An 18,853-nucleotide genomic window follows, 5' to 3' on the forward strand; every position below is an offset into this window, starting at 1 on the left:
GGAAGATGGAAGAGATATATGGAAATACTGTTGAATGCAGAGAATGAATGGGATGGCAACATAGAGAGTAACCCAGTTTTAGGACCAGCAGAGAAGATAACCGAGAAGGAAGTTGAGGAAGCGATAAAAGCAATGAAGAGTAGAAAAGCGGGAGGGCCGACGGGAGTTGTGGGAGATATGTTGAAGGCAGCGGGAAATTGGGGTGTGAAGAGAATGACAGAGATCTGTAATCTGGCGGTGAAAGAAGGCCACATTCCAGTGGATTGGGAACTGAGTACCCTCGTCCCTCTATACAAGGGGAAAGGTGACCCTCTGGACTGTGGCTCGTATCGAGCGATAAAGTTATTGGAGCATGGAATGAAGGTATTGGAAAGGGTGTTGGAGAGAAGGATAAGGAAGAAAGTGAAGATTGACAAAATGCAGTTTGGATTTAAGCCAGGAAGAGGAACGACAGACACGCTTTTTATTGTGAGGCAGTTGCAGGAGAAGTACATGGAGAAGAGGAAGAAGTTGTTTCTTGGGTTTGTTGATCTGGAGAAAGCATTCGATAGGATTCCACATGAAGTAATGATATGGGCATTGAGGAAGTTAGGAGTGGGGGAATGGTTGATCAGAGTAGTGATGGCAATGTACAAAAGAGCGCGCACAGCTGTAAGGACGAAGGACCGGAACAGTGGTTAGTTTGAGTTGAAGGTGGGGTCGGTACTAAGTCCCCTACTATTTGTAGCTGTGATGGAGGTGCTGGCTCGGAACGTAAAGGAGGGTTTACCGCAGGAGTTGTTGTCTGCAGATGATCTGGTGTTGATTGCAGAAAGTATGGATGGACTGAAGGAGAAGATGAACAAGTGGAAAGAATGTATGGAGACAAAAGGTCTGAAGGTGAATATCAGAAAAACGAAGGTGATGGCAAGTGGTAAAGCATGTGGTGAGGTGGAAAGAACTGGGAAGTGGCCGTGTGCTGTGTGCAGGAAGGGTGTCAGAGTGAATTCCATTCAATGTACAATGTGCGCTGAGTGGGTTCATCAAAAATGTAGTGGTTTGAGAGGGTCATTAACCAGTGTTTCAGCTACATTCAAGTGTAAGGTGTGCACAGAGGGAGCTGCAGATGGAGGAAATGTTGAGTTGGATCTTGGAGACCGTGAAGCTGGAAGGTGTGAAAACATTTTGTTACCTATGAGACGTGCTGAATGGAGAAGGTGGATCAGACTCGGCAACGGTTGCTGGAGTGAGAGGTGCATGGAAGAAGTTTCGGGAACTGAGTGGCGTGCTGATGATGAGGGGAGTGTCGTTGAAGCTGAAGGGAAAGGTGTATGCTGCATGTGTTAGAAGTGTTATGATTTATGGGAGCGAGACATGGGTAATGAACGTAGAGCAGCAACGAAGGCTGGAAAGGGTGGAAATGCGAATGGTCCGGTGGATGTGTGGAGTAACGTTGAGAGAGAGGAAGACAAATGATGAATTGCGAAAGATGATGGGAATAGAGCCTGGGATGGATGCTGTGAAGAGAAACAGGTTGAGATGGTTTGGTCATGTGTTGAGGAAGGATGAAAGTGACTGGTTGAGAAGAGTGATGGAAATGAATGTAGAAGGAAGTATAGGACCGGGAAGACCGAGAAAGGCTTGGCTAAAGATGGTCGAAGAAGAAATGCGGGCAAGGGGGTTAACAAAGGGAGATGCAGAAAATAGGGCAAGATGGAGAAGATTGTCTTGGGGACCGCAAGGCTAACGCCCGCTCTTGCAGGGAGACTTGAGAATAACAGCCCTAGACGCATCCAGTTTTTTTCATGGGAGATCTCGGGAAAGCTATGAGGCAGGGGATGCCACTCCAAGCTGCGATTGAAGGCCTTGTGGCTTGTCTAAAGTTCAGATTGGCCAAGGAAAAACCTTGCATGATGGAGGATTTCCAAACCAACCAGCAACTAACAAGCAAAGCTGCCTTTGGAGGCCATCTTATAAATATGGTCTGTCCAAGAAATTTCCTGACTGCTGGTGAAAATAGCAGTGGATTGAAATCGCCTTAAAGTCAGGATGTTGTTATTTATATACTTAGTTGTGTTCAACCAGACTCGGTGATGTAACGGTTAGTGTTTGCTCCGAGTCTGGGAGGTCGATGTTTTAAACCCCCAACCGAGTCCCACCAAAGACTTCAAATGTTTCGGGCTGCTTCCTTGCTTGACACTCATGATTTAACAAAGTGATAAAGCACGGACAAACTACCATAGGTTGGCAACCATTGTGCTGGCTTTGATGGGCCAAATGGCCTCTGTGTTTGTTGAAGTTCCTTTTCAGGGACCTCTGTATTAAATACATCACATCACTGCATCTCATGGTGTATTCTGTGACACATAGCATCTAACATCTGTTGTACATTTGCCCTGATGTCAAAAGCAAAATAATCTCATTGGCAAAAATGATGATGTATCTGCAGATGGACCAGCACCTGCTTGCGAAATGCTTAGAGGAAGCTCTGGGGAAGCACAGAGTGAATGGCACTGTGAATGGCATGCACGGTACAACTCCCGCTCCTTGATGTCCGGAACATCGTGGCGCACCTTCTCTCCCCCCTCTACGCACACCTCTCCCTCGTCTACCCCTCCTTTCCCCTCGTGATTCGAGACAAGGTGGAGTGTGGTCCAGCGTTCCCTCTCGTGGCAGTCTTTTCTAAAGTAGTTTTTGCAGCGGCTCAATAGCAATCCGTCGTGAAAGCCTTTGACGGCTCGGAATAGGCTCCGTCCGCCTCTTGTCACCACACATGCGACAAGTTGTACGTACTTGTGTGTTTCACTCTATGGTGAATTATTCCAACGAATTGCTTGACATACACCATTGGGTCTCGTAACATCTGCACAAAAGTTCCAGCGAGTTTTGTTCCATTTTGGAGCGATATAATTGAGGCTTGCGGAATGTGATGGCGTCTGTTGACGTGCACTGTTGTCAGGGCCTTGTTTTCTCATCATAGCTGTGCCAGAGTAGCTTCAATGTTGAAGAATTTGAGCTGCTCCTTAAAAAAAAAAATGAAATAAAAAGGTCTCCAGTAAGAAAGGTGGTATCCTTCAGCTGAGTTAAAGCAGGTCACTTTGGAATGAGGGGAAAGTGAGGATTAAAAGTTAACTAAGGACACGAAGGTATTTTGGATGAGTTGTATATTTTGCATTCTTGTCTCGTTCACCATTCTCAATCCCATTTAAAAAACTTTTTTTTTTTTCTTTTTTTTTTTTTATTCTGAGCTTAGGGCCATAATGTGATGATGACACGATGCTTCCCGACAAAAGTTTATTTGCCAACCATCAGTTGGCTTGAAGCACCCAAAGACACTGCTGACGCCTCATGAAGAGTGCAAACTGGATACAGTATTGCTGATGCCATTGTCATTAAATTTGTGTAAAGGTTTATGTATTTAAAAGTTGTTGTTGTTGTTGTTTTCTTTTCGTTGTTGAAGTTTGAATTAAATGGGTGTTTGAGAAGTGTTGCAGATGTATGTATAAACAGGATGGTGATGTTTGCTTCCACAAGAGCAAGCCCTTCCACTCCGGTGATGAGAGGTGCGATGGTTTATTATTAATATTATTATTATTTTTTGTTTTGTTTTTGTTTTCATTTGCGTTGCTGATTCATGCACTGTTTTGTTGGCAGACCTGATGCGATTGAAATTTGTGATCTGCATGACGAAGTTGTGCCAGATGTAAGGCAGGTTTATGGTTGTTTTTTTTGTTTTGTTTGTTTTTGTTCCTTTCCAATGAATTGAGGCAATAGTATTGTTAGCTGCTGCTGTGTCTGGCAGATATTAAACCACACACGGTTTTCCTCCCACCTCGGCTTGTTTTTCTGCAGTTTTACTTCAGATAAGACTTTTTAAAAGTCCAATAGGTAGAATTTTTGAAGGTTTACTGAATTAGTGCTTTCTGTTCTAAGTAAATGCCAATGGTATTGCAAATCGCTGCTTTGGTGATTCTTTTTCATGCAAAAAGAAAATCTTGAATTGAGGATGTTGATTTTTATTTTTTATTTTTTTCCCCAAGTGCATTTTGTGCCTCCCAGGCCCCACACCTCCCACCTAGCCCTCGCCCCAATATACCCACAATTGCATGATGTAATGCACCACGTGACCTGAGCGCCTGCTGGTTGTGCTCGACAGGCCATTCGTGATCGTCACCATCGCCACTTTTTACTTGGGATTCAAATGTGTCTGGCAGTACTGTGTTGTCCCAAGATTAACATGATCAGCATCCCCAAAAGTAATTGAGTCTTCGTCTGAGAATAGTCTAATTCGTTTTCTGCGTCGGATGAAGATGTCTGATCAGCCATTACCCAAGAGTCCACTCTGCTGATTCAGTATGTCTGCTGAATCGTTTCTTACTATGGTGTCATGGTTAGTGCATTAGGTCTGCATTGCTGATGTTTCCTTTCGTGCTTCGGAGTTTCTCGAGAGAATCACTTTGAATTAAAGTGGGTAAGCTTGGTTTAGAGAATGGTAAGGCAACACAACACTCCCTCTATTCTGGTACTCTTCGTCCGTAGTCGCTCTTTGAATGAAGTACTGATTTCCCAGTTGTTCCAATGTTCTGTTTGATTTCTGTAAACAGATCTTCCTTTCAAAGTGGGAACTGTTACCTCCTGTCCTATTACCCTATCTGATTTCCTGCAGAGGGAACAGAACTCTCACTTCCACCCACCCAACCTTGCGCATCGCACCATGTGACTACGTGGATGTAACAAATACGTGACTTTTAAAGTGACATTTGCATGCTAAATGAGGCCCTCTGCACATGTACTGTGTGTGTGTTTACACTGATTCGGCTCTGCTCGTTGGGCTTTTTTAACCTGCCGTGGTTGGTGCGAAACCTGTCATTCAACTCGTCTTTTAAACATAATCTTTCAGCATTTAAACGAAAGAGTGGCAATTTCATTATGTGTTACTATAATTGTTGTGTTCCTGAAAGCAAATCAGACTCGGAAATATAGGAATTTGAGAAATATCTGTGGATGGGATTGAGAGGTGTCGAGTTCGTAACATTTTCTGTTGTTTAGTACATTCCAGTGTCGGCCGTTGATATAACGAGTGTGCGCACGCACACACACACACACACACACACACACACACACACACACACACACACACACACACACACACACACACACACACGGCGGGACATGCCGGTCGTGCCACATTCCTCTTGCCTGGGACAGATGACCAAGAGCTGTTTCAAAGACAGCTGACTGACCAGACTATCGGACTGACCTGAGAACGGCAGCTTTGATGGGACAGGATGGTGGTCGGCATCACGCAGTTCAACATGCATTTGGGTGACTTGGCTCTGAGGCTTGATGGGACTAGTGGGCCCCGTGCTGCAGAGTGGGAATGCCTATGCTCTGACGGACCTCCCCCTGTAGAGTTCCGTCCGTTGATGATGTGAAAGAGCGAGGTGATATCGAGAATTTGTGCCATATACGGCGGCTTTGGGGTGCACTACGGCTTTGATGGGGCGGAGGGCCGTGTATGTGGCGCCCGAGGTCACGTGGGTTGTCTGGGACGCGGCCTGGCCTTGCGGATTGCTGGGTTTCTTTGACTTCGTCATGCTGGGAGCAAAGGCCCGAGATTTGGCGACTCTTTTTGCCATGTTATGCCTGTTCCGCGAGATCCAGTAAAGTGCTGAATACAACAGCTTTGTGGGGGGAGGGAAAAGCGCCGTGGCTTGATGGGTTTTGTCGACTCTGGCCCGTTGAGGCAGACACGCACGTGCACACAGGTATGGGGGCCTGCGATTTGGCGGACGAGAGTGGAACAGGGCGTGGGAGGGGAGGGGGGAGGTGGGGCCTGAGAATTGGTGGACCTGAGTGGAAGGGGGGGGGGGCTGAAATTTGGCTGACCTGAGTGGAAGGGGGGGGGCTGATAATTGGCGGACAAGAGTGGGAGGGTGGGGCCTGAGAATTGGTGGACCCGAGTGGAAGGGGGGTGGGAGGGCTGAGATTTAGCTGACCTGAGTGGAATGGGGGGGGCCGAGAATTGGCGGACCTGAGTGGGAGGGTGGGGCCTGAGAATTGGTGGACCCGAGTGGAAGGGGGGTGGGGGGGGCTGAGATTTGGCTGACCTGAGTGGAAGGGGGGGGAGGCGAGAATTGGTGGACCTGAGTGGAAGAATGGCCTGAGAAAGATGAGGATCGGTGGATGATGCACACTCTCACACACACCTGCATGAGTCGTGATTTGTACTTACACATGCACGATTGTGGTTCATACATGTTTGGCTTTGGTTTTGCTTTTGATTTGCCATGTTTCGTTTGGTTTTGCGTGATATTGCACGCACACATTATTTATTTGCGTTATATATAGTGCATATAGAAAGTCTACACCCCTTTTCAAAGTTTTCACCTTTTGTTGCCTTATAGTCTGGAATTAAAATGCATGACATCAGCCTTTTCCACCTTTATTTACACTTCGTAACCCACAACTTCTAAGTGAAAAACAAAATCCACAAATTTCAGAAAATTGATTTTAAAAATACAAAACTAGAATATTAAATACAAAACAAATCGCCTATTCTTGTAGTGGTGGCGATACCGCGTTTACTCTTGCGGGTACCGGCGATAGTTCGCCTTGTCTTATGATGCCGGCGATAGCTCGTCTACTCTTCGCGATTTAACGTCCATCCGATGGATGGTACACACTGATGAACCATATGCCGCCAGTGAAACACCGGATGACAGTTTGTAGCTGGATCGGGATTCGAACCCAGGCTAGACAGCGAAGAGGCAAGTGTGCACCTCCAGAACACCTTGTCAGCCCAATTAAAGAAACTGATAGGAGCTGGTGCATCGAGGGGGAGGTCTTACGTCACCCAGTGTATCTAGATATTTATTTTTGGCCGTGGCGTATATAGAGCCGGCGCTAGGAAGACACCATTAAATTACCAGAGCTCAGTGAGGTGAGGAAGAGAAGAAGCGCACAGATAGTCGGGTCATGGCAAAGTCCGGTCCGGTGCGTGGTTCACTCTGTGACATGTTGGAATCCGTGTTGGAATGCCTCGTGTGTTTCGAACCGTTCTGTGAGCGAGGTCTGAGGCGCCCGCAGAGCCTCCCTTGCGGACATGTGGTGTGTGCGGCGTGCAGCGAGGGCAACTACCGGCAGGTTGAGGTGGAGAGAGAAAGTGAGACGGACGTGGGAAGAGGAAGATGTGACGGAGTGATGGGCATGAGGAGCGACGATGGACAACAGCACAGAAGTGACGGTGAAAGACGAGGGACTGAAACGCTACTGTGGCATCGCTGTGTCACGTGTTCTCGTGATCACATGCTGCTGTCGTGCCCGTTCTGTCGGAGGAGGTACTGCCCTGCACAGGTGGCCGATTGTTTTCCGCTTCTGTCAGTACTGGAGCTTCTACGTACCGAAGCCGAGAGGAATCTCAAGCTCTCAAAACAAAAGGGACAACCAAATGTTTCCACCCCAGCAGTGAGCCAGCACCAAGTACCTGATGATGCCCACTCACACCATAAATCGATGTGCTCCCTCACCTTGCTTAGGTCTTGCCACTCGGTTACACCACCTGTTTACTGGGTTGGTGGTTGGGGCTTCCACCCAGGTCAAATCTCAAACCCAGGTGCTCTTGCGCTCAGCCGGGCAAGCGCTAACCTCTTGGTGGCACAGAGAGCTGGACCCTTGTTGTCCTGTTTCTCCACTGGGAGTCTCAATACGGACTCCTTTCACTTGGGGTCCAGTCGTCACTGCAGCGACCATAGGACTGGCCAAGCACAGGTGTTCCCGCTGGACGTCACGAGCACAAGGATGGGAGTCATCCTTTTGTCTGATGCGTCGTCTCGCTGTATCTGGGCCATGCATGAAAGTTGCCCATCCGTTCCGACCCCACTCCAATTTCTTCCTCTCGGTTATTTATCTCCTTTACCTGTACGTAACCCACTACCAATCGAGCAGCCATGGGGACTTGATGTTATTGAGATTGCCTCTGAGCACTTTCCAGATGACCAAGACTTGTATGGTGTCGATGAGGACCTAACGGACGACAGTGGCAAAGTATATGGCGGTGCATGGAAATGTCAAGAACGCATTTTGGGTATTCATTCTGAAACCGTGAATAGAGTAAAAAATGAAGATGGAGAGGATCAGCACAGAGAAACAGCTGGACATTTAAAAAATAGAGACACCACAATACAACCTCAGCGCTACAACAGTGTAGATGCACAAGAACGTTTGAAAATGAGCAAAGACCGAGGATCTGGAGAGAAAAGCCAGGTGCTGGTGGCTGATTCCGCAACCGGTAAACTTTTCCTGCTGCTAGTGGGTCCAAGAGTGGTCCACGGTGAGCCGGTGAGTGCTCGTGTCTTGTGCTCTGGTTTGAATTGTCCACGGCAGCTCAGGGTGTGTACTACAGGTCGTCTGGTGTGTGTGGCGGAACACAGCCCTAAAGCAGTGCAGCTGGTGATGTTCTCTCTCCATGGGGACTTGTTGAGGAGGCTACAAGCGTTCGGTGCGTGCGCACCACGCTGCGGCGTGCGCGCTCTTACTGTGATCCCGGGTGGCACCATCTTCGTGGCAGATTTGCTTGGCAGGGTGTTGACATTTGTTCTCTGTGCAGATGGTTCTTGGGAAGAAAGACCTGCCGTTGCACAAGGTCTACATTTACCCATCGGTCTTGCTTGTACTGCTGAGGGCATTCTCTGGGTACTTGATGCGGGTGATTGTGCACTAAAAATGTTTCGTACCTTGAGTAAAAGCATCGAGGCCTGAATATCAGGTTTTGCATTAACTGTACCTTCATCCTTCATTGGCTCTGGATAGGTGTACCCATCTGTACAGAATGGGTATACCTATCTCAGGTTAAGGAGTCAGGTGTTTGAACATGCCAAAGCTATAGCAATCCATACATAAAATATATTTTGAGGTCTAGTGGATTGGTGGAAGTACTATAATGTTGCACCAGTATACCACCACTGGAGACCTCTTGCTTAAGAAGACTTGTACCACCACTTGCTCAGTGTACCACCATTGGAGACTTCTTCTTCTTACTTCTGGAGACTTAATTTTTTTGTCTTCTTGCTTAAGCTTGTAGTTAGTGATGGATTACTCGATTTTTCTGGTTTCTTCAAAGTTTTTTTTTTTTGTTCCTCGTCCAAGTGAAAAGGATTGCCTGTGGACACGAATGCAGTTTCATGAACCATCAGCAGGTTTCATTCAGGCCACTGTGGGACGAAGGCTTCCCTCGTCTTCACATACTCTCTGCGTCCGCCAAATGCAGGTTGGTGAGAAAATTATGGCAGAAATTTGTAAATTGTTCTAGGTGGCTGTGATAACCTACTTGCTCTTTGCCAAAGTCCCCATGGGAACTTTAACTACAACTAACGACCAGTGCTGGTGGACAGGTGTTCTGGCCGAACTTCCATTTGATGTACCGCACGTGCGTCCAATGGACCGCAAACGTTTCAACCTGTCAAATGGGTGAATTTTCTCGTCTGCGTTGTTGTGTATGGCATACGTGCTCATGCTTTCTGTTTTGGTTGGTTATTTTAGTTATACTGGCATTGCAAACTCAGCTTGCACAACAGCTTATCAATAATTAAATAAATTGTGAGGATGACCCTTTCTTGTAACACTTTTAGAATTGAGTGAATGTTTGTGTTTTTCCTGGAATAGCAGTGGATGGAACAACGACATTTTTTAGGCTTTACAGCTCTTTGGGATGTCAGTACTACATTATGTTAAGGCTATAATTTGGGTAAGTGGCAGGATGGCTTGGAGGTACACACATTCACCTCTAAGCTGTTTACCTTGGGTTTGAATCCCGCCCAGCTATAAACTCATCCCGGTGTTTCACAGGCAGGGTGATTCAACAATGTGTGCCATCCCTCGGATGGACGTTAAACTCGGCGTCCCATCTGCCGTTGAAACTCACAGGTTGAAACTCACAAATTTCAGAGAAACCTTTGATTTTGCATTTACTTTTTTCACTTAAACGGTGGTGGTTCACGTGCAGACTGTGGCCGCTGGCTGCATCATTTTCTGGAGGCGTGGCTGCCACTGATGCAGTGCCCTTGTTACCAGTAAGCTGGTACTCATTTTGCTGACCTCGGAAGGATGACAGGCTGAGTTAACCCACCTGGTGTTAATTCAACGGCTGACAGCGGCTCAAACTCAGGACCCTAAGATCTCAAGCCAGCCACCTTAACTGTTAAGTCAACACCAGGCTTATTCATCTAAATATAAACAGTAATTGTAATTATTATCATCATATTGTCCAACAGTATCATAAGCCTGGTGTTGGGCTAGCAGCTAGGGTGCCAGCTTAGGATCCAAGGATCCTGGGTTCGAATCCCGGTCGATCGCTGAATTAACGCCAGGGTGGTTGACTCAGCCTGTCATCCTTCCGAGGTCGGCAAATTGAGTACCAGTTCACTGGTAATTCCCTGTGTGTCGTAAAAAGGCGACAAACAGGGTTGGCGGCAGGAAGGGCATCCGGCCGTAAAACATTGCTTCAAAAAGGGGACCAAAAAAACAACAACAACCACGGTCCCCGAAAAAGGCCAACCCCCGCTTTGCGGGGGGAAATGGCCTCTAAACGGTGGTTTTATATTGTCCAACAGTCTATTATTATGATAACGGTAATTGATGAACAAGAAGAACAAAAAGGCATAAAATGTCATAGCCCTCACCGTGGTTTTAGTAATTTTGCTGCACGGAGTTAAGGGCTGTCAGTCGGCCATCTTTGGTCTGATGACAAAACAAAATCGTCTGCATATGGCTGTCAACTCATGTATTGTCTTTTCGCCAACTTTGAAGAAAATCGGTCCATGCCTGTTTGAGAAATGGATGGGGACACGTTTAAGTAACAAAATGGCAGCCAGTCGGCCATCTTGGATCTGATGTCAAAACAAAATGATGTGCGTATGTAACCCTTCATTCATTATCTGTGTGCCAAATTTGAACAAGATCGGTGAATGCATGTCCAACAAACTGTTGAGGACGTGGTCAATATCAGGTTTTTTTGACAACTAAAATGGCCGCCAGTCGGCCATCTTTCTGGCCATCCTTGATTGCATCGCGAAACAAAATGATGTGCATATGTATACCATCATGTATTGTCTTTGTGCCAAGTATGAATAAAATCTGTCCATACATCTCCGAGATATGGTTGCGGACGCATGGACGGACGAGACCAAATCCATAAGCCCCTGTTTTGGAGTCCAATGGGAGCTAATAATAATGATGATGGCTGAAGCTTGTGGGAAGAAGTGGTCGATTATTTCTTCTCTAAACTTGTTTGAATTTCATCGATGTTCGCTTGAGGGTCGGAGTCTTGAAGGGGACCCGAAGAGTCTTCATTGTGTAGGATGTGTGAGATGAGTGGAAAGCCCAGGTTCACCCTCGATCTTCGCTCAATAAACCCTTGGCCACGTGGCTTGTAATGCAGAATGACACTGAAAGTTAATGGCTCCTGCAGATAGTCAAGACAACTACACATCAGTAAACACCCCACTCCTAGTTATAACATGTAGTAATTATTGATTACGATGACATGTTGAACTGCCCTGATTACCATAATGGTGATTGAATCATCTCTTAGATAAACACGAGAGGCACTGTCTACATATTGTTACGTTTGTGGGTAGTAGAGATGAAATAACTTTGTGAAGGCAGGATTGTATAAATTAAAATTGACCGTATGGCACGAAGAAGAAGAAGAATCTCGATGTATTAAGTAGGTCGACTGTGCGGGTAAGAGCGTTTGCATGTTGCCATAAGGAGGGTGGTTTGTGCTAGTTGAATAGGGCTAATGGTTAATAATCCCCAGTGTGTAACGCCTCCTGTAATTTTCCCTTTGTTCTTATAAAATTCAGCTCGCCAGTCAATGAGATCCATGCACCCACAACGCCATCAGGGCAAACAAAAAAACCCAGCAATTTTGCCGATTGTACCAGTGAACCCCGCCTCACGGCTGTTGGCGTCATCCGAGCATTCTCAAGAGATTAGACTCCGCCCCCTGACGACTCGTGCCGGGGAGGCCCCGCCTCGACCTTTGTCAGTGGGTGTCAAGCAAGGCCGTGAGGCCCCGCCCCAAAGATGGCGATTGGTTGAGAGGACGAGATGAGGTGATGACCTGAGGATTGGTAGAGTGACGTCAGCGAGGAGGGAGAGGAAGAGTCCGTCTCTCTGTTCGCGACTTGGACTGGCCCTTGCTTCGTGGTGGACGGTCACAGTTTTCTAGCCTCTTTTTTTTTGCCTTGGCTTCATGGTGAACGGTTGCATTTAATATCGCTCTCCCTGTACCTTCGACAGAGGTGGCTGCGCTTTGAGCGGTGCACGCTAGCGAGGCAAGTGTTAGGAGCCCGGTGAATCGTGACTGTCGGAGGAGGAAGGATTTTGGCCGCCGCTCCACGGGTGCGACTGCGCGCCATCTTGTACGGTTCCCGCGCGGTGACTCGGGGACCCGTTCGATGACCACCAGGCTTTCGAGGGCCGTTTGAAGACTCCAGGCTGAGTACCGACTAACGCACCACGCAAACGCATTTTCTTTCATTTCGCATTTTTCCGTTCGATGACCACCAGGCTTTCGAGGGCCCTTTGAAGACTCCAGGCTGAGTACCAGCTAACGCACCACGCAAACGCATTTTCTTTCATTTCGCATTTTTCCGTTCGATGACCACCAGGCTTTCGAGGGCCCTTTGAAGACTCCAGGCTGAGTACCGGCTAACGCACCACGCAAACACATTTTCTTTCATTTGTCTTCCCTTGTTGTGTCTCTGTGTCCGTGTGGAAGGTCCCTCACTTAGAATATAGTTTTTACCTCACCTTTCATTTTTTTATGGTACTGCATAATTTCCATTCAATCATTATTTGCTGACTTTCAATTTCTTGTCCTGTTCATTTTTGTGTTTGTGGGTCGAGGGATAACCCCGTGTCGGCCATCCGATCAGGTAATGCTTCGGGCCTTTCCCGCGCTCACGCAAAAGATAATCCCGCCAAATTCGAAATACGCCTCGGAGTTGAAGCTCATTTTGGCTATCCGTCATTGGGGATGTTAATCCCCGGCGACGCGACAATTTGTACATGAGTAGTGGCATTTTGAACAATTCTCATCCCTCTACCAGGTACCATAACACTTCATTTCTCTGTTCCACATCATACCCTGTTCTTCACACTTCATTTTCATTTTTCCCACCTCCCCGAGATTACCCACTCACCCTTTTGCATACAATATGTGGATGGCTTCGAATATGGAGCACAACTGACTTAATTCAATATTTGTGCACAGTGAACAGAGAGACTGAAAATGAGTTTACCGTGAGTCGTTGCAATCCAGCAAGCCGTGTAAACGTGTCTTCCTGTGGTATCGAGCATCGAGGAAGGGGCGATGGATAGGCAGAGGTAGCTTTAGGATCACAAAGCACCTGAGAAAAAGATATTGTTAGATTCTGAAAAACACATCTCAACCACAAATGATTATTGCGTTGTAAAATGATAATTATAATCAAATTTGCACACACAGTACTTTTATAAGAGTTTAATAATAAATAAATCATTCATGCATAAAGGTTGCTGCAGTGAAGGTGAGTGTCAATATGCATCAGCGGAACAAGATAAACAAAGTACTTTTTTTCTTTTTATGGAAATCTCGTAATTGCGGGTGGTCCAGAAACCATGGGCACATTTTAAACAACGATACCTGCAACAAACAAAGATTGTTTTTGTTCTTTGGTGCAAAACATGATTGCTCGTAAATGGATGTGACCGCTTCAACACGCACATGCATCACGTGATACGCAACAGGGTGAGGTGCATCATGTGATATGAATCGGGATGAGCTTTGCTCACTGCTACACGCGTTTGTCTTTGCATTAAGGTTAGGTTATATATATACAGTCACGTGAAAAAGTAAGTACACCCCATGTAAAGTTTTGACTTTTTCAACATATTTCAACATACAGCTATTTGATCTTCATTTCAACAATATTGTTAGATAAAGGTGATATAATATAACAAATATCATGAAACATTTACATTTTGTAGTCCATTGTATAATTTAAATGAACATCAATGCAAATTTCGCACGTGGAAAAAGTAAGTACACCCCGACATTTATCACTACTTCAAATACCTAAAATTAGAATCAGGTGCACCAGCTCAGGTGCAAATGATTAGAACATCGTTAGAGAGGATCTTGGAGGAACCTGTCTTATTTAAACCTCAGACATTTCGTTTGGTTTGCTCTTTGTTGTTGAAGTGTGTGGCGTCACCATGCCTAGATCAAAAGAGCTCTCTGAGGCCTTCATAAAGAAGGTTATAGATGCCTACGAGTCTGGGAAGGGACTTAAAAAGATCTCCAAACAATTTGAAATCAATCATTCGACTGTCCGGAAGATCATCTACAAGTGGAGAAGATTCCAAAGAACTGCCACTTGTTCAGGCCAGGCCGCCCCAGCAAGTTCATCCCAAGAGCAGACCGCAAGATGCTGAAATAAGTCTCTAAGAACCCCAGAATGTCATCACGGGACCTACAGGTAGCTCTTGCCACTGTTGATGTCAAAGTGAACGAGTCTACCATTAGAAAGAGGCTGCACAAATTTGATCGACATGGGAGGTGTGCGAGGAGGAAACCTGTGCTGTCCAGAAAGAACATCAGGGCAAGACTAAAGTTTGCCAATGAACACCTCGGCAAAGACCAGCACTTCTGGAACAATGTGCTCTGGACAGATGAGTCAACGGTAGAGCTATTTGGCCACAGTACCAGAAGACATGTTTGGCAAAAACCAAACACAGCATTTGACCACAAGAACCTGATACCAACTGTAAAGCATGGTGGTGGAAATATTATGGTTTGGGGCAGCTTTGCTGCATCAGGGCCTGGGCAGCTCACCATCATAGAATCCACTATGAATTCTTCATTGTACCAGAGGGTGCTTGAGGAGGGTACCAGAGGGTGAGGCCATCTGTCGGAAAGTTGAATCTCAACCGAAGGTGGACCTTCCAACATGACAAAGACCCTAAACATACCAGTAAATCCACCAAGGAATGGCTGAAAAGAAAGAAATGGAGGGTTCTCGAATGGCCAAGTCAAAGCCCGGATCGAAATCCCATCGAGATGTTGTGGGTGGATTTGAAACGAGCTGTGCATGCAAGAAACCCCTCAAACATCGCACAAGTGAAAGAATTCTGCATGGAGGAGTAGGTAAAAATTTCTCCCAGTCGATGTCAGAGACTGGTAGACAGTTATAGGAAACGCTGACTTGAGGTTGTTTCTGCCAAAGGGGGCAATACCACCTATTAGAGCCAAGGGTGTACTTACTTTTTCCACATGTGAAATTTGCATTTATGTTTATTTAAATTATACAATAGACTACAAAATGTAAATGTTTCATGATATTTGTTATATTATATCACCTTTATCTATCAATATTGTTGAAATGAAGATCAAATATCTATGTTGAAATATGTTGAAAAAGTCAAAACTTTACATGGGGTGTACTTACTTTTTCACGTGACTGTATATATAATGTGTGTGTATATACTTGTATATATACTAGCTTGGCTCACCATGCGTCGTTACTGAGGAACGGGCTTGTTTTAGCTGAGGATAATGACTGTACCTGATTTGCTGTGTTGTCATGATTTACAGCAATCATAATACAAACAATTATTTTGCACAAATTTATTTGTAGTGTATGTGATATTACATTTTTAAGTTGAAGATTTAGGTTGAAAAAATATATCAAAATTCAAAAATGAACCCCACAGCACACATACAGGAGGGGGGAGGGGTAGGTGCAGACTGGAAGTTTGGGATGATTTAACAAATGTTTGAGCAGGTTGTTCAGTGACGTGACAGACACTGCATAGATACATGTACCACATATGAAGTACTTAACCTCACCACAATGCAATTCAAAACACCTCGCCACCACAAAATTCAAAACGCCTCACCATCACGTAATTCTAAACACCTCAGCACCACGTAATTCAAAACCCCTCACCATCACGTGATTCAAAACACCTCACCATCACGTAATTCAAAACACCTCACCATCACGTAATTCAAAACACCTCACCATCACATAATTCAAAACACCTCACCATCACGTAATTCAAAACACCTCACCATCACGTAATTCAAAACACCTCACCATCACGTAATTCAAAACACCTCACCACCACGTAATTCAAAACCCCTCACCATCACGTGATTCAAAACACCTCACAGCCACGTTATTTAAAACACCTCACCACCACATAATTCAAAACACCTCACCACCACATTAAAAACACTTCACAATCACGAAAACAAAAGTTTGAGGGAGTAGTTCAGTGACAACACAGACACTGCCCAGATATGTAGATATATAAATAGATGACTGCACCTGAGTTGCTGTGTTGTCATGGTTTACACCAATCATAATGCAAACAATTATTTTGCACAAATGTATTTGTAATGTACGTGATATTACATTTTATAAACAATCGAAGTTGAAGATTTAAGTTGAATTTTTTTATTTTTTTTTTCCAAAAATCTTCAAAATAAATACCCTTCGAGAGAGATAGGTGCACACCAGAAGTTTGGTACGATTTCACAAAAGTTTGAGCGGGTAGCTCAGTGACAACACAACACAGATATATATATATATATATATACAGACTTGGCATTTAATATGGAATTTTTTTTTTTTCTTGACTTGGGTTTCCTTTCTGAACTCAGCATATCAATCTGGTGAGTTTCTTTTACACTTCGGTGATTTATTTGTTAACAGAACCATGTCACTGATTGTCTGTCGCAGCAAGAAGTCAATAACAGGATTATATCACAGGTGGCGTGACAAAATGTACTGACAGGTACATTTGACGATTGGCTTCACAATCGGGTATATAAGGGTTGTTGCGTTCTGTATTAGTGGAAAACAACTGCTGCACGTCTACAAAAGTTATTGCCGCTTCCTCTGGAGATGGTCCGTCAACTCGACAATGCTGTTTGTCATGGAGTGGTGGCTTTACGAAATTCCGGCATGAAACAGCGTGCTATTGCTCGGCAGTATGGCATCACTCAAGGTCAGGTGTCAAAGATCCCGAAACGAAATGCTCAGAGGGGTGTCCCTACTCCAATATCGAGGCCAGGACGTCCCCGCAGAACCACAAGGAGGGATGATCGCCAGCTGCACCGGTTGGTCCGCAATGGCCGTACCAAGTCAGCTAATCGGCTTAGGGCTGAGTGGCAGCAACTGACAAATGTGCCTGTATCCAGAAGGCTAGTCAACCAACGACTGGTTCAAGCAGGCTATCGTGCTAGGCATCCCCTGAGAAAGCCACGCCTGACAAGACAACACCGCCAGCGCCGATTCCAGTGGGCCAGAGAGCACCGTCAATGGCAGCCAGGACACTGTAATCACGTGATCTTCAGTGACGAGTCTTGATTTCTGGTCTATCGTCAAGATGGCCATGTCCGAGTGCGCAGACAAGTGCATGAAGCCTACAACGAAGATTGTATAGTGCCAAGAGTCCAAGCTGGAGGTGGTGGGGTGACCGTTTGGGCTGCTTTTCATGCAGGGGGCAAAACTGACCTGGTTGTTCTGAATGGAAACCTGAACCAGTTCAAGTACAGGGCCATTCTGGAAGAAACATTGCTTCCATTTGCTCGTGCAGCCTTTCGAGGAAATTTTGTCTTCCAAGATGACAATGCATGGCCTCTTCGTGCTCGCATGATCCAACACTTTCTTGCTGACCGTGGTGTAGAGCATATGGAGTGGCCTGCCATGTCCCCGGATATGAATCCGATAGAGAACTTGTGGGCAGAATTAACACGTCAAATCGACAACTTGGACCAGCAGCCTGCCTCTGTGCGTGAATTGCAGAAGGCTATTGTAACTGCATGGCAAGAGATTCCTGTCCAAACCTTGGCAAATCTCGTGAACAGCATTTCTCAACGTGTACGTGCTCTCCTGAATGCTCATGGGGGTTGCACGACGTACTGAACTGTAATTTTACTGTCCGTAATCCCAGTCGTAATTTAACTTTTGTTTTTGTTAAAAAAAAATTTGGCTAATGTGCAAAATAAAGAAATACTTCTGGAAAACGTACAGAAGTTTAACACAGTACTGTCCGTGAATTGAGTTCAATATCAGTTTTCATCACTTTCAAGGATCAATTTATTTGCTTCGAAATGTCAAATGTGGTTTTTGTTTCTTTTAAAGGTCACATTAACAAAATCTAGAATAATTTCAACATAATTCCAATGAACTTTTGGTTCTAAGTCAACTTGAAAAGTAAGTTCACCCCCACAAAAAAAAGATTCCATATTAAATGCCAAGTCTATATATATATATATATATATATATATATATATATATATATATATATATATATATATATATATATATATATATATATAGTGAAACCTTGACTTACGAGTTTAATTCGTTCTGTGACCGAGCTCGTAACTCAATTTGCTCGTTTCTCAAATTAAATTTCCCCATTAAAATGCATTGAAATGCTATTAATCCGTTCCAGCCCGCCAAAAACCACACCAATTTTTTTTGTTACGTGTTTTTAAATAAGAAAAATGTACTTTATAAATAACAAATAATGTATAAACAAGCACGACCTCGTATATACTGTACGTAATAACTAATAAGCGGCGTTACGCGCGCTGCTTGTAAACAAGGAGGAAGCGGACAACGCGGTAATTTGTAAGAGTCTTTATTCAAGAGCTCACTGTAACACTGGCGCGCTCCGGGCTGCGCGCCCGGTGTATATCCTGAGGCCACGCCTACCCCTCGGCGTGGCCCCCGCCCACTTGGTGCGCGGAATGATGTCACCACACCAGTGAGCTTCCGTGTCCGCCACAATGTAAAGAAATAAACTGGTT

At 45.2% G+C, this 18,853-nt stretch overlaps 2 protein-coding genes across 6 annotated transcripts in view; one reads left to right on the forward strand and one right to left on the reverse strand.

Moving 5' to 3' along the window:
- Positions 1-3,810, forward strand: part of NRBP1 (nuclear receptor binding protein 1) — a 34,367-nt gene extending 30,557 nt beyond the window's left edge. The window contains exon 17 of the mRNA XM_068130960.2: positions 2,429-3,810. Within this exon, the coding sequence (XP_067987061.1) occupies positions 2,429-2,530 (102 nt within the window). The 3' untranslated portion in view covers positions 2,531-3,810. The remainder of the gene's footprint in view (positions 1-2,428) is intronic.
- Positions 1-18,853, reverse strand: part of LOC137436819 (mucosa-associated lymphoid tissue lymphoma translocation protein 1 homolog) — an 84,495-nt gene that overhangs the window by 11,093 nt on the left and 54,549 nt on the right. The window contains exons 16-17 of one of the 5 annotated variants that reach the window (XR_010986371.2): positions 13,287-13,394; positions 10,659-10,800 (exon numbers count right to left, since the gene is read on the reverse strand). Coding sequence is in view for 3 of the 5 variants with exons in the window: in XM_068130957.2 (XP_067987058.1) it covers positions 11,246-11,440; positions 13,287-13,394 (303 nt within the window). In the remaining 2 variants the exon portion in view is untranslated. Of the gene's footprint in view, positions 1-10,511; positions 11,441-13,286; positions 13,395-18,853 lie in introns of those variants that run through there. The other 4 variants (XM_068130958.2, XM_068130957.2, XR_010986372.2 and 1 more) reach the window with 4 other exon arrangements.

Source organism: Myxine glutinosa, chromosome 11, assembly GCF_964187855.1.
Source record: "Myxine glutinosa chromosome 11, kmMyxGlut1.1, whole genome shotgun sequence".
Lineage (NCBI taxonomy): Eukaryota > Metazoa > Chordata > Myxini > Myxiniformes > Myxinidae > Myxine > Myxine glutinosa.